The sequence below is a fragment of the Myotis nattereri genome, assembly GCF_964212035.1.
Source record: "Myotis nattereri genome assembly, chromosome: 3".
NCBI classification, from domain to species: Eukaryota; Metazoa; Chordata; class Mammalia; order Chiroptera; family Vespertilionidae; genus Myotis; species Myotis nattereri.
Window position 1 is genome coordinate 213,574,555 of NC_138077.1, and position 14,273 is coordinate 213,588,827.

Consider the following 14,273-nt stretch of genomic DNA (forward strand, 5'->3'; position numbering starts at 1 on the left):
GGGTGAGGCTGGGAGAAGCCCTTCGCTGCAGAAAGGGACACAGACCTGGGCGCCTGGCACGTGGCTGGAGGGCCGGGCGAGGTGCCACCCGCGCTCAAGCATGAACTCGGTCCTCACAAAGTGCGGGTCTCCGCCTCGCGGCTGGCTCAGCCTCCGTCTGGGAAGCAGTGAGTATGTTTTCTTCTCTCTTGTCCAGAAAGGGGGGGTCGATGGCACTGAGCCAGGAGAGAAGCCAGGGCGCTTGGAGGGCCACTGGGTCCCACGCCTGCTGACTCGGACTGGACACTTTAAGGAGCCCCCCTACAGGCTGAGCCAGGATTGTCCTCACTGACCTGGGGGTTCGTGAAAGTGGGGAAGGCAGGGTGGCCCAGCCCGCTGAGGGTCAGCCCTCAGCCCTGACCCCATTGCGAGGATGGCACAGATGTCGCAGTCTTCTGAGCGGGCAGAGCAGGGAGGCTCCCCCACTTCCCGGGAAGGAGAAAGCAAGGTCTCTGCTGAGGAGCTGCTCTGCTGGTAGGCGAAGGGCATGGTGGGGAGGCGCCCAGGACCCGTCACATGGCCACGTTCTGTGCATCACAGTCCTGTCCCATCGCTAGGTTTTGAGTAGGTTCCCAACTTGGCCTTTAGCTATTTGTAAAAGCGCCGTGAGCACTGGCTGGTGTTGCCAAATGGTTAGAGCACCAACCCACACACCAAAGGGTCATGGGTTTGATGCCCGGTCAAGGGCACGTACCTGGGTTGCAGGGTTGATCCTCGCCTCCGAAATTGGGGTGCGTGCGAAAGGCAACTGATCAACGTGTCTCTCATATCAATGTTTCTCTTCCCCCCTCTCTACTCCCTTATGCCCTCTAAAAACCAATGGAAAAAATAACCTCGGGTGAGGATTCACAACAACAAAAAGGGCCATGAGACTCCCCGACCCGTCAATGTCCTCTGTGCCGTACGCCATGACGCATCGGAGTGTGGAGTCAGGACTAGTGTTTCTGGGATCAAAGAGCCTTCCAGCACCCCAAAATCAGAGCCCTGGCCCCAGACACCCCATCCCTGACCACAGAGCAATGACCTGGCCCCGGTGGGTGGCAGACAACGGCCACCGACTCTGCTTCAGCTTGATTGTGCCTGTGAGCCATTTATTTATTTGACAAATGTGACTGTGTCATAGCTAATCACTTAACAAATATTTATTGAACACTTTTTTTGCTGTTAATCTTCACCCGAGGATATTTTTTTATTGATTTTTTAGAGAGAGAGGAGGGAGGGAGGGAAGGGAAAGAGGGAGAGAGAAACATCGATGGGAGAGAGGCATCTGTTGGTTGCCTCCCGCACAGGCCCTGGCCGGGGATCAAACCTGCAACCCAGGTATATGCCCTTGACCAGGAATCAAACTCTAGACTCTAGTGTGGGCCTGACACATTGAGCACTTACTGTCAGGCATTGTATAGGGGTTGGGAGATGCTGGTGGACAAGATAAATGCCCGTTTGAGAAGCTTAGTGACTAATGAGAGATAAGGGCTTGTAAACAGGAATTGAGAGGTGGTTCGTGTTAAAACACAGTGATTGTGGGGTGATGACTTCATCCCTGAATGATAACCCTCTTAGAACACCCATCACAGGGGTTTTCTGCAGCAGTGACATCACCTACAGGGCGAACCGAAGTCAGCTGGGGCGGGGAGGGGGGGTGGGGGTGGGGTCGAAGGCACTTCAGGGAAAGAGGATGACAGGCAGGGGTCTGTGCGGTGGGACAGGGCTGTCCACGGGCTGATGTTCGAGGACTGATGGGGCGCTGTGGGGAGGGGGGCAGAGATGGGTGGTGGAGAGGTTGGGGAGCATCTTACTCCATTCAGACTCCACGCCGGCGGCAACGAGAACTGAAGGTTTTTCGCAGGGTAGGTGGTGTGGTCTGGCTGGCCATTTAGGAAGCCCCTTTTCTATAGCAGTTTGGCGGGTGGACGCAGGAAGTTTGGGGAGGAGAGTCTGGCAAACACAGAGCTGAAGGGTCAGGAGCCATCGCAGGAGCGCAGGCGCACATGGGCGTGTGCGCCCTCAGCAGCATATGGACCCGCGGTCGCCAGCCTTTCAGACCTCACGGACCACCAGGGCCGCTGATCTAAACAAATGGAATACACACACGCACGCACGTGCACACACACACGCACGCACACACACACACGCGCGCGCACACATGCGCGCTCACGCACACACGCGCGCGCGCACACACACAAGCGTGCGCTCTCGGTTCTGCTTCGCAGAGCGATGTATTTTCATTGTGAAATGCTCAAACAGTACCTAGAGCAGTGGTTCTCAACCTTCCTAATGCCACGACCCTTTAATACAGTTCCTCATGTTGTGGTGACCCCCAATTTCATTGTGACAAATTGAACATAATGAAAGCACAGTGATTAATCACAAAAACAACATGTAATTATATATGTGTTTTCCGATGGTCTTAGGAGACCCCTGTGAAAGGGTTGTTCGACCCCCAAAAGGGTCGCGACCCACAAGTTGAGAACCACTGACCTAGAGAATGAAGCCACGTGTCCTCTGATTTTCTGTTACTTCCAGTTGTAGCTCAGATTTTCCCCCATGAATATAACACACACATGCTACGTGTGTGTGTATGTGTGTGTTTGTAAACTTTTTGAACTAGTAGAAAGTGCAGTTTTGCAATTGTTTTCTTCAATTAATACTTTATTTTAGACATTTAAAAAATGCCAGCACAGAAAAGCCTAGCTCGTTTCTGAATGGCTTTCTGAGATGTGGATATGCCTCACTTTCCCACCGGCCCTCTGGGAGCGGACAGCTGGTTCCGGGTGTCACTCCTGTGAAGGGGCCGCAGGGAGCACCCTCACCCCTCCCTCTGTGCCCTAATGAAGCAGCACCCAGAGAACCAGGTCCCAGAAGGGGAGCTGTGGGTGGGAGGGTGCGAGCATCTTGCATTGTAACGATATTCCCAGGCCGTCTTCCAGAAGCCTCTATTTCCCATCAGCCCACATTCTGGCCCTTCATGTGCTCTGTCTGGTCATCACTCCCGTGGGCCTGTCCCGACATAAGAGGGTGGTGGCTGGGCAGGTGTCCCCTGACATGGTCCCCAGGCATTCCTCTCTGTCCACTCCCATTACCAAAGGCTGTGGCTCTCGCCGAGGTGCAAGGACAGCCGCAGGCTCTGACATCAGGCCTCTAGGACATCCAAGGTGGAGGGTGTGTGGGGCACAGGGTATGCGGGGCACAGGGCGTGCAGGGCGGAGGGCAAGCCTGGCATAGATCAAGCAGCACCCGGCCCGAGCTGAATCACAGCACTCCTACTCACTAGCGGTGGGCCTGAGACAAATCACCAGCTTGCCAAGCTTCCATCTCATTGTCTCTGAAGGGGATAATAGAGTCTACTGCTCAGGGTCATTGTGGAAATGAGGTGAGGTGGTAGCTGAATCTGTGGCTGATGACGCCAGGATCTCCTTTTGCGTGGGTGTGTTCTGTCAGTTTCCGTCATGGGCTGGTATGTACTTGTGTGCCTAGTTATCTTTGACTGTGTGCTGGACATTGTATTTTTTTAACATTATTTGTAAGAACCATTTGAGGCCCGGGATGCTAGAGGGTTTGCATGTGCTTGTGCCATATGCCTGCAGACACCACCCGTCGTGAAGACCTTGATCCAATTCAAGCCTGAGGCTCCCGGGACTTTCAGCTCGTTCCCCTAGACCAGTGGTTCTCAACCTGTGGGTCGAGACCCCTTTGGGGGTCGAACGACCCTTTCACAGGGGTCGCCTAAGACCATCAGAAAACACATATATAATTACATATTGTTTTTGTGATTAATCACCATGCTTTATTTTTTTTTTTTAAATATATTTTATTGAGTTTTTACAGAGAGGAAAGGAGAGAGATAGAGAGTTAGAAACATCGATGAGAGAGAAACATCGACCAGCTGCCTCCTGCACACTCCCCACTGGGGATGTGCCCACAACCAAGGTACATGCCCTTGACCGGAATCGAACCTGGGACCTTTCAGTCCGCAGGCCGACGCTCTATCCACAGAGTCAAACCGGTTTCGGCAATCACCATGCTTTAATTATGTTCAATTTGTCACAATGAAATTGGGGGTCACCACAACATGAGGAACTGTATTAAAGGGTCGCGGCGTTAGGAAGGTTGAGAACCACTGCCCTAGACCCATACGGCCAGTCAACGCGAAGTTCGGTCTTCCCACTCTTCCTTCAGGACGGAAAGATCCCGTGAGGGCAAAACGGTCAGCGAAACCTCCCTGTTCCTCCCCTTGTGCCTTCTGGCTGGTTGATGTTTATAAGATTTTGAAGAATGTTGTTCCATTCAGCTCTTTTTTCCCCAAGTTGGAAGGTGGGGCTCATTCACCCAACTTCCCCTGCAGGGAGCAGGCCTTGCTGAAGGCGCGTTGTCTTTCTGTGGCTGTAGACTCTTAATGAGGTGGGAAGGAGGCTTTCCGTGGCCTCTCAGCCACTAAGGGTCAGGACGTCCCCAGGATGTCCTTCACTTTCCCATTTTCCACAGTCACTCCTGTGATCGCAGCCTTTCAACAGCCGAGCCAGATCACAGCCCTTCTCTGTCAGAGCCTCCAGGGGCTCCCGTCTCACTCACAACAAAAGCCCAGTCCTCACAGGCCCTTCCGGGCCCTGATGCCCTGTCACCTGCCTGACTTCTCTCCTCCCACCGCTGTTGACCCTGCTCCAGCCACACTGGCCTCCTTGAGGTCCCTCAATAGGGTAACCAACTCATCCTGGTTTTAAAACTGTAATTCCAGCCCTGGGCGGTGTGGCTTAACAATTAGACCGCCGGCCCGTGCACTGAAGGGTCGAGGTTTCATTCCCAATCGAGAGCACATACCTGGGTTGCAGGTTCAATCCCTGGCCCTGGTCGGGGCACATGGGGGAGGCAATCAATCAATGTGTCTCTCACATCGATGTTTCTCTCTTTCCCTCTCTTCCACCCTCCCTTTCAGTCTGTCTGGAAATTAGTGGGAAAAATATTCTCGGTGAGGATTAGCAAACAAGCAAATAAAGACAAAACTGACACCCCAGTGTCCTGGGAGGCCTCTGGGTCTGGAGCAAAGTGGAACAGCTGTCACTTCACCTCCAACACAGGCTGGGCCTCAGGGCCCCAGGGCCTTTGCACTTGCTGCCTGAGATGCTGTTCTTCCCAGACAACTGCCCCACCTCACATCATTCCCGCCTCTGCTCATCATCTTCCTCACGGACCATCCAAAACAATTGCACGTGCAGATGCAGACACACACAGAGTCGCTCTCTGCCTTCACCCGCTTCATTTTTCTTGAGATACAAATGAACAGGACGCAGTTAGCACCTGTCCGGGACCGGAGGACCCGCCTTCGCTACAGCACCCAGACAGGCTGAGACCCAGCAGCCGCCCTGCCCGGGAGCCGCCTCCCTCGGCTGGGCCGCATCCTGGGCTGGGGGAGGGGGGTCCTCTGGGGCAGCCTGGGCCTCTGCTGGGGATGTCCCAGGGGACGATAACAATGTTCTCCAGCATCAGCCTCCCGATGCGCTGGCCGTTTTGGCAGTCAGCTGTCCTGGGGTCCAGCCTGTCTTCCCTGTGGTCAGGAGCCTGGCCCAGAAGCCTTTGTTCCTCGCACAGACTTGGCCCTGGAGGAGGCCCAGCCTCGCAGTCTGTCTGGCCAGGTTTAAAAGGCGGCGGCGGCCGGCGGGGAGGCTGGACCGTGGCCACCGTGCCGCGGCCACAGACAGCGCCTCGGAGGCAGGCCTCCTTCCCCCTCTCCCCGACCCAGGCTGGCAGCCACTGACCGAGCACCGGGTCAAGCCTGGGTCTCCGCTCCTCCTGGCAGGGGGAGGGCGTCCATCTGACCCCAAGCTTGGCGTCCAGGGCTGTGGGCTGCCCTCTGAGCGGGTCCTTCTTGGAGGCAGGGAGCCCGGCCACCTTGGCCTTTGAGGTTGCGGTGGGCCCAGCTGGACCACGCCTTCAGGTATTGGGAATCAGCCCTGGCGAGAAACAGTTGGTGGAGAGTTGATCCAAGTTCAAGTCCACAAGCATTCCTCTGGCTCCTGCCCGGGCCAGCGGGGCCTGGGCCTGCATTCGGGGGAGAATGAAGCCAGCAGCTGCCTTCAAGGGGCTCCCACTCCAGGCAGAGCCGAGACCCTACTGTTCCAGGGTGTCACCGGCAGCAGAACGAGGGCCCAAGGGCGGGGTCCCAGAGGGTCTGATCGGCCGTGCCAGGGGGGTGGCAGGTGTGCAGTCCAAGTAGTGACTTCCAGGTTTGCATGTGTGCTTGATTGGAGGACACTGGCCTCGGTGCCTCCGCCGGAGCAGACCTGAGTGTGAGGCCGCTGCTGTAGTCAACTCGGCGGATCCCACCGCAACCCTGTGAGGTCGCCGCTGCCCAGGTGCGGGGACGGAGGCCCAGAGAGGCTAAGCAACTTGCCCAAGGTGACACAGCTGACAGGGGCTGGAGCTGGGATCTGAGCTCAGGTGCCAAGCTGCATTTCGGAGGCTGACGTAGCAGGGGCGAGAGTGAGGCAAGGCGCGGCCCAGACAGGATGGTGGTGACCTGAGCCGGGGCCAGGGCCGGGGCGTTCTAGGGGCAGAGCCGAGAATGGCGTGGACAGCTGCTCTGCGGCCAGCCCGGCTCAGGCTGCACCTGTCCTGGGCTGTGGTGGGTGAATGGGTCGGTGACAATGGTCAGGCCCAATGCTGAACAGTGTCTGTACCTCCCACCCCATCGTTGCCTGGGTCTGAGCAGCCTGTTGTCTGGCTGTCCCCCACATTCAGGGGAGCGCAGGGAGGCACCCACTTTCCTGAGACCTGTGGCCAGTGGGCTTAATGGTCAGGGAGATTGTCCAGCTGGAAGGGCTCCCAGATTCCCAACATAGGAGGGACCCTGGGGGAGGGAGGCGCTCCGGACTCAAGGTCAGGGTGCTGTGGACAGAAGGGCCACTGACTGGACCCTGGCACCCATGGAACTTAAATACACAGAGAACAGCAGGTGACATGGAGCATGGTGGGGAGACTGCAGCCCCTCCCGCCCCCTGCCTGACCCCCAGCTTCCTGTGCTGTAAGATGGGGGTGATCTCACCCTGATCCGTGTGGCTCAGTCGGTTGGAGCATTGTCCTGTGCACTAGAGGGTTGCACGTTCAACTCGGAGTCAGAGTGCGTGCGGGGGGGGGGGCGGGGGGGGGCAACCAACTTGTGTCTCTCTAGTCCAGTGGTTCTCAACCTTCCGGCCCTTTAAATACAGTTCCTCATGTTGTGACCCAACCATAAAATTATTTTCGTTGCTACTTCATAACTGTCATGTTGCTACTGTTATGAATCATCATGTAAATATCTGATATGCAGGATGGTCTTAGGCGACCCCTGTGAAAGGGTCGTTCGACCGCCAAAGGGGTCGCGACCCACAGGTTGAGAACCGCTGCTCTAGTCAATGTTTCTCTCTCTCTCCCTCTCTGTCTCCCTTCCTCCCTCTCTAGAATAGAATGAAATAAGAATAAAAACCAGAAAGATGGGGGTGATCATAACACGGCGACAGGATCGTTGGCACACAGGGCCTGGCACACAGGGGGACTGGCAACGTCAGGGTCCCTCCTGTGTGCCCATCAGGAGCCAGAGAACTGAGACAGGGTCCCTGGCCCAGCCGAACCTCGGCGTCTGAGGGGATGGGAGCAGTGCGGGCTTCCCTGCCCTGATCCAGGGCCCAGGCCACGGTGCTGGGTTACACACGTTCACACCTCCAGGGCTGGGAGGGGGCTGGGAGGAGACTGTGGGGGGCCTCAGACCAGAAGCCTGCAGGAGCCACTCAGGGGACAGAGCAGACACCACGGGCCTGGGCCCTGCTGTGCCTGGACATAGTCCCAGCGCCAGGGAAAATTTAATGGAAAATAAGGCCACATGGGCAGCACAGGGCCATGGGGTCGCCTCCGCCCCTCTGCATGGGGAGTGCAGCCGGTCTGGTGGGCTGAGGGCCACGGTAGCCTGGGCTGGGGGTGGGCGGGTTGTGGGGAGATGGCCCGGGCTGGCTGAGGCTCAGGGGTTGGGCTGGCTTGAGGCCAGGTAGCTGCGCCCAGATTTCCACCCGCACCTTCCACATGGCTGGGCCCACAGGTGGCTGAGGCTTTGGCCCATGTTTCCAGTCTCTGGAATGGTTTGCTCTGCAAGGAAGGGTCTGTGCCACCCACACCAGGCCCCACTGTCTACCCCTCCTACCGGTGCCGGCACTGGCCTCCCCCTGCAGGAACCTCCCCGGGGCCCCAACGGGCTGTGGTCCTGGAGGGTCCTTGGCCAGCACCCTGGCAGGTGGGGACAGAGTCTTCTCCTTCCCCGGAGCTGGGCGGGGGGTGGGTGGTGGGGGGAGGTCAGGGACCCGTCCTCTTGGGCTTGGCCGGCGGCAGAGGCTGGCGGCAGGGGGGGCGGGGGGCGGCTGGGTTACATAACGGGCCTCAGGCTGCCTGGCGTCGGCTGGCGTCGGCGCTGCAGCCCCACCTGGGAACACTTAACACAGCCCAGCCACGAGGCTGCTTCTCACGCGAGCTGGCGGCTGGCACTGGGCACTGCCTGTCGTCGCCAGCTCTGCTCCCAGCCCCCCCCCCATACACACACAGCTGGCACTCCGGCTGCCCTGGGGGTTCACACAGGCCTCCCCAAAGGTCAGGAGGAGGAAAGGATGTGGTCGCCAGCTCCTGGGGGGCTCAGGGGACCACAAGGGTCATGGTCAACCTTGCCTGGGAGAGGGAGTGAGAGGGGCAGGCCCCCTTGTCAGATTGCAAGGACGCCCCCTCTCCCCGCCTCCCCCCCCCCCCCCCCCCCCCCCGCCAAGTCTGCGTCCCCTGCTCTCTGCCAGGCCGCTGCGGAGCCCGGTGAGCAGGATCTCGCGGAGCCGCACAGATGTGGAATCGGAGCCTTCGGCTGCCGGCCAGTGAGGCCCAGGGAGGGCCCTCAACGGGTCCCACCCCTTTGGGAGCTGCCCTCAGGGAAGGGGTCTCCAGGGCCGGTGAGGGGAAGGCGTCTGGGGCTCAGCCAGGTCCCCGATGGCCGTGGCCGTGGCTGGCTGGGGGAGGCGGGGAGGGTATGACAGCGATTCAGGCCACCTGCTCCTGTTCCCCTTTCAGCCCCTTACTCAGCAGCTGTGGGGCTCTCCAGCCTCGGGGCGCTTCCGCCCTCAAGGAAACAGCTGACTTGCCAAGCTCGCCCCTCCTCTCGCCCAAGGCGCTGGCCAGGCCCTGGATTAAGCGGCCCCAACACTCCAGGTCCGCGTCCCTCTGTCTGTCCTGGTCCCAGCCAGTGGCCTCCTGGCTCCGCTTACAGGGGCATTGGAGGCAGGGTGACGGGGCAGGAGAGCGGGCCTGGGCCCGGGAGGCGGGGCTCCCAGCTTGGACCACCCTGACCACCTCAGGCCTCGGGCTGCTCACGGGCAGTGACTGTCATCGAGGCCAGGCCATGTGGCTTGTGCCTGGCACCCTGTTAATTGTGGGCAAGTTACCCTCCCTCCGCCCCGTCTCAGCCTCTGCCCCCAGGTCCTGGGATGACAGTCCCGCCTCATGGGCTGGCGTGAGGGTTAAAGGAGAGAATGAGCGGCGCTCAGCACGGCCTCTGGCCGGAGTCAGCGTAGCTGTCATCACTCTGCCCGCGGGGGCTGGGGCACAGCAGCGCGCAGGTCAGCCATGCCCACCCCCTGTCTCAGCCGATGAAGAGACCCCAAGTCTGAGCAGCGCCGCCAGCCGGCAGCCCTTGGTTTCCTGGCTCCCCCAGCCCCGTGAAGGGCCTGCAGGCCGCCCTGTGCATGTGCTGGGGAGGAAGGAGGGAGGCGGGGCGGGGGACCTCCAGCCTGGACAGAGGAGAGGGGGCGCCTCTGTGGGAGCCGAGGGGACATCCAGGCGGAGGACTGGCGGTAGCCAAGGCGGGGGGGTGGGAAGCAGGAGGCACATTTGGGGACACAGAGAACCGGGGGATGGGGCTCATGCGCTGCGAGCGGGGGAGGGAGGGCACAGCTGGCCCCTGTCGCTGGGTGTATGCAGGGGGCAGGGGCTCCTGGTGTCCAGCCCAGAGCTGAGGGTGGGGAGAAATCATTGCCACCACCCCACCCACACGCGAGGCTGCACTGGGGCTGGCTGTTCTGAAACCATAACCCAGAGCGGCCCACCAGGCCCGGCACAGAGGCGTTGGGCTGGGTAACTCCGGGACCACCCCCCACTCTGCAGCCCTGGCCTCAGGTGGGTGAGCACTGAGACAAGGCCGTGGCTGCTGGGGACACATTGCCTCACTCCCCAAGCTCGGCCTGACACCCCCACACTGGCCACTTGCCCGTGGACACGAGGGGGGCACCCCAGCCTCTGGTGAGCTCAAGCCCAGGCCGCGTGGGTGCCAGGGATCAAGGACCAAGGAGCCTGCGTTTGTCCATCCCTGGCTCTGAGCCTGAGGAGGAGGGTAGGCGGGCATATGGTTTGAATTACTCCGCTGCCTCTTGGCATCTTAGCCCTCAGCTAGGGGTGTGCAGGCTGCCTAGACAGCCACCCACCCCCTCCCGCCCCCGCAGCCCTGGGCGACCCCCTGGAGGGCAGAGCCCTCTGCTGCCAGCTCTCCCCGCCTGGACCTCCTGCCTCCCTGTCGCCAGGCTCCTGGTAGGTGGGGTGCTCTTCTCTGCCCCCGCTCGGCCCCCAACGCCAGGCTAGCTCCTCGGGGCCTGGCAGGCTGGGGGGTGCAGAGGGTCAGACAGAGGCGGCTCAGCAACATGAGGCCAGGCCTCTGCCCTCTGACCGCCCAGCCTCCTCCCCTAGGTGGCTGCCCCGGCCCCCGAGTTGGCTTTGAAGCCAGACGCTCCTGGGTTCAGGTCCAAGTTCCACAGCCCGTTCGCTGAGCCCGTTGGTTTCCTCATCTGCGCCACCGGACAGTCCTGCGTCCGTGGGGGACGGGGGAGTGGCAGGCCGGCCTTCCTGAGCACCAGGGCAGAGGTCTCGCCCCAGGGCAGCCATCAGTCTTCATTTTTATCTTTTAACTAGATAAAAGTTTGCTGTTTTTACAAGGCTTTGGAATAACTGGACTGGTAACTTTCATTTTTTGCATAGCTGGACTTTTTATTCTTCTGATGGTTCTTTTTTGGGGGGCTTGTACCCCCCAAGCTCCTTCATCCACCAGCCCTTCCGACCCCTCCATTCCCACCCTGTGCCCACAGTGCAGGGGGCACCGCAGCTCTGTACTGTCGGTGCCAGAGGCTCTGTGCGGGAGTTCCATCTGCCCCGGGCTCCCTGCGCGGCGCTGCCTTTGGTGTGGGTGACGAGTCCAGGGAGGGAGATGGATGGGGGGCAGCCGGGTGAAGTGTGGCCAGCCTAGGGAAGGGAGAGGCCTTTGACAAGAGCCCAGAGGGCAGATGCTGGGCTCACTGGCAGCCTGAGGGCAAGGCCTGGGCGGCAGCTTCTGCCCTCTGACCCCTGGGGCCTCCTCCAGGCCTTTGCTCAGAGGCGCTGGGACGCCTGCCTTGAGCTTCCCAGGGAGGGTGCCTGATGGGGCAGCGGAAGACAGCTCTGGGGTCACCCCCTGGCACCCTCATGGTACTTCCTCTCCTCATTGAGAAACCCCTGCAGGGCTCAGCCAGGGCTGGGGCTGGGGTCAGAGGTCAGGGCCAGGGGGCTGGGATTGCTCCTGGGGCAGCACATTTTTCTCCTCTGAAAACTTATCTGAGCAAAGAGACCGCGGAACAATCGCACTCTTTTCCGGCCTCTGCGTCCCCAGACGCCAGCCCATCCCCTCCGTGGGGGCTCCGAGGGGGCCGGGAAGTGGAAATTTGTAAAATGTCTGTAGGAGGGGAAGAAAGGCGCTTTGTGTGGTGCCGGCCTGGCCATTGGTCAGCTCTGGGCCCCCAGCCGCTCCCAGCCGCTCCCTCCCCGGGGAGGCTGAGCTCGAGGCCCCAGGCCGGCCCCAGGGTCCCCACAGCCCCTCTGCAGCCCTTGTGCCCACGGCGTCCAGGCCTCGGGGACCCAGGTCCCCGGGGCCGCCCGCCTCTGAGGGCACGGGCCTGGTGGGGAGGCCTCGCCGGGCCCCGGCATGTTCCTCTACTGGAAGAAGCGGGGCGCCTATGAGCTGGAGGCGCTGCCCAGCGCCCTGGCCGGGCTGGAGCTGGGGGCCGTGGAGCGTTTCTCCTGGAGCTCCACCCTGGACATCATCGAGGACCTTGGGGGTAGGTGTGGGCCCCTTCCCAGGGGGCGTCAGGGGCTCCCACCTGGTCTGCCTGGCCGCCTCCCTTTGGTCGGAGCCTGCGGCTGGCACTGAGCACATGCCGCTGTCAGTCACTCGCTCAGCCGCGTGTGGGGACCAGAGCCCCCCCTGAGAGCCGCTGCTGGCGGAGGAGCGGGGCCCCGGCATGAGGGCCCTGAGGGCCTCGGCAGCCAGGCGGGCGGGCAGTGTGGGCCCCGACGGCTGGGCTGGAGCAGGACCGCCAGGGCACTGGCTTCAGGGCTGGGGTCTGCCTCTGTCCTCCGTTGCCAGGCGACGGGACGAGGTCTTCTGGGCCGTTTATGTCCGAGGCCCCAGACATGGGTCATTCCCCCCCAGTCCCTTGCAGACACAGGTGAAGGCCCTGGAGGGGCAGGACAGCTCGTGGGGACGGTGAGGCACACAAACCGCATGTGGGTGCCGGCCTGGCCTTCTCGCAGCCGTGAGACGCTGGGAAAGCCGTGTAGATGATGCCAGCGGTGCCCTGGGGTGGTGAGAGGACTCGCTGGGGTGACACAGAGCAGGCACAGTCCCTGCGGGATGTTAGTATTGCCAACTAACCCGCGGCCGGCAAAGCACGTGGCTTCCGGCTGGTGACCGAGAGTCTGTGGATGCGCCGGGCCCGGCAGCCAGGTCCGGCCCGCGGCAGCCGCCAGGTGGTCCGGGCCTCGGGTCTCTCCTCCTCTGGGGCCCCAGCCGGGAGGAGCAGGGGCCTCTCCCGGTGCAGCGTCCCCCGGCTGGGTGGGCCCTCCTGACCCTCCCTGCGGACGGAGGGGCAGACAGTGATGAGTAGATAGTATTGGGGTCCCCCACGGAAGGGGACCGCATGGGGCATGGGTTCCACAAAGCACAGGAGGGAGCCCCCTTCTGCTTCCTGTCTCGCAGCCGCAGTGGGCGGCGGGCACAGTGCTCACAGGGCCCAGGGGCACCGGGCACCTTCCCAGGTGTGTGCAGGGGGCTGAGAGGGCAGGACTGTGAGGAGGAGCCGTGATGCTGGCAGGGCACGGAGGAGGGGCAGGCAGGGGGCGGCCGGCCAGGCTGCGGAAAGCTCCCTTCAGGAGCAGAGGGTGGGGGAGGGCAGCGTGCCTGGGGGCCGGCTAAGGGCACCCTTCCTGGGGCCAGAGGAACTGTCCACACCGTTCCTGCCCCCAGGCCTGGAGCCAGCCGCACTTCCTCTGACGGAGGCTGCCGCGGGCACCTGCCCATTTGTCCTGCTTGTCCTGCTTCCCCGGCAGGTCCCCGTCTGACCGAGGCAGGTAAGGCGGCCAAGGTCCTCACAGGGCCAGGGATTGGCCTGAGGTCATTTGCCGGGTCCGGCCACAAGCCCAGGAGGCCCCTCCCTCAGACTGTGCCCCCTGGTCTCCTGGGTCGCCCTCGATCCCTCTCATGCAGAGAAGCCCAGGCTCTGCTCCTGCTGGGCCCTCTGCCTGGGAGGCCCCACCACTCAGGCGGCTCCTGTGAGCCCCCACCCCCTGCGTTCCCAGGCAGGACGGTCCCTGCCCCCTCGGAGCCGCCACGGCGAGCATTTAGAGGGGCCTTGTCCTGTGCCCAGACTTTTGAAAGCCTTGGCTCCTGGCAGCTTCATGCCCACCCTGGGGGTGGGGATAATTCGTTGTTTTGGGTTTTTTTACACAGTCCCCACAACCACAAATTATGCAGTTGCGTTCCCCACATTTGGGGAAATATGGGGACAACTCTTCATGTCCCCTTTATTCTGGAAGGGAAGGCTCAGCCTCAGAGCCACCTGCTCACCGTGTGTCCCCGTGCCCACTCCACCCGCTGGGAGAGAGGCCCCAGCACGCTGTGGGTGGTGGGTACACGGCACATGAGCAGCCCGGGTGAGCGGAGGCAGGCTGGGGGGGAGCCAGGCACACAGCTGTCTGTGTGGGCTCTGTCCTCTGCAGCCAGCCGGTCCCTGGCCTGGGCCCATCAAGGGTGGGTGGTGAGCCCGGGTGCCAGTCAGTCCCGTGATGGGGGTGGGGCTCATGCCCAGAGAGTGACTGTCCTGATGCGGACTCTCACACCCGGGTTCTGCAGCCCAGCTCCTGTTCCCCTCGGCCACTCTCGGTTC

General features: G+C 61.5%; 1 protein-coding gene across 3 annotated transcripts in view; it reads left to right on the forward strand.

Annotated features, from left to right (window-relative positions):
• Nucleotides 1–14,273, forward strand: part of PLEKHG5 (pleckstrin homology and RhoGEF domain containing G5) — a gene marked incomplete at its 3' end in the record, with an annotated part of 45,486 nt that continues 31,213 nt past the window's right edge. The window contains exon 1 of one of the 3 annotated variants that reach the window (XM_081085461.1): nucleotides 1–167. In XM_081085461.1, coding sequence (XP_080941587.1) covers nucleotides 101–167 — 67 coding nt within the window. In that variant the 5' untranslated portion in view covers nucleotides 1–100. The remainder of the gene's footprint in view (nucleotides 168–14,273) is intronic. The other 2 variants (XM_081085460.1, XM_081085463.1) reach the window with 2 other exon arrangements.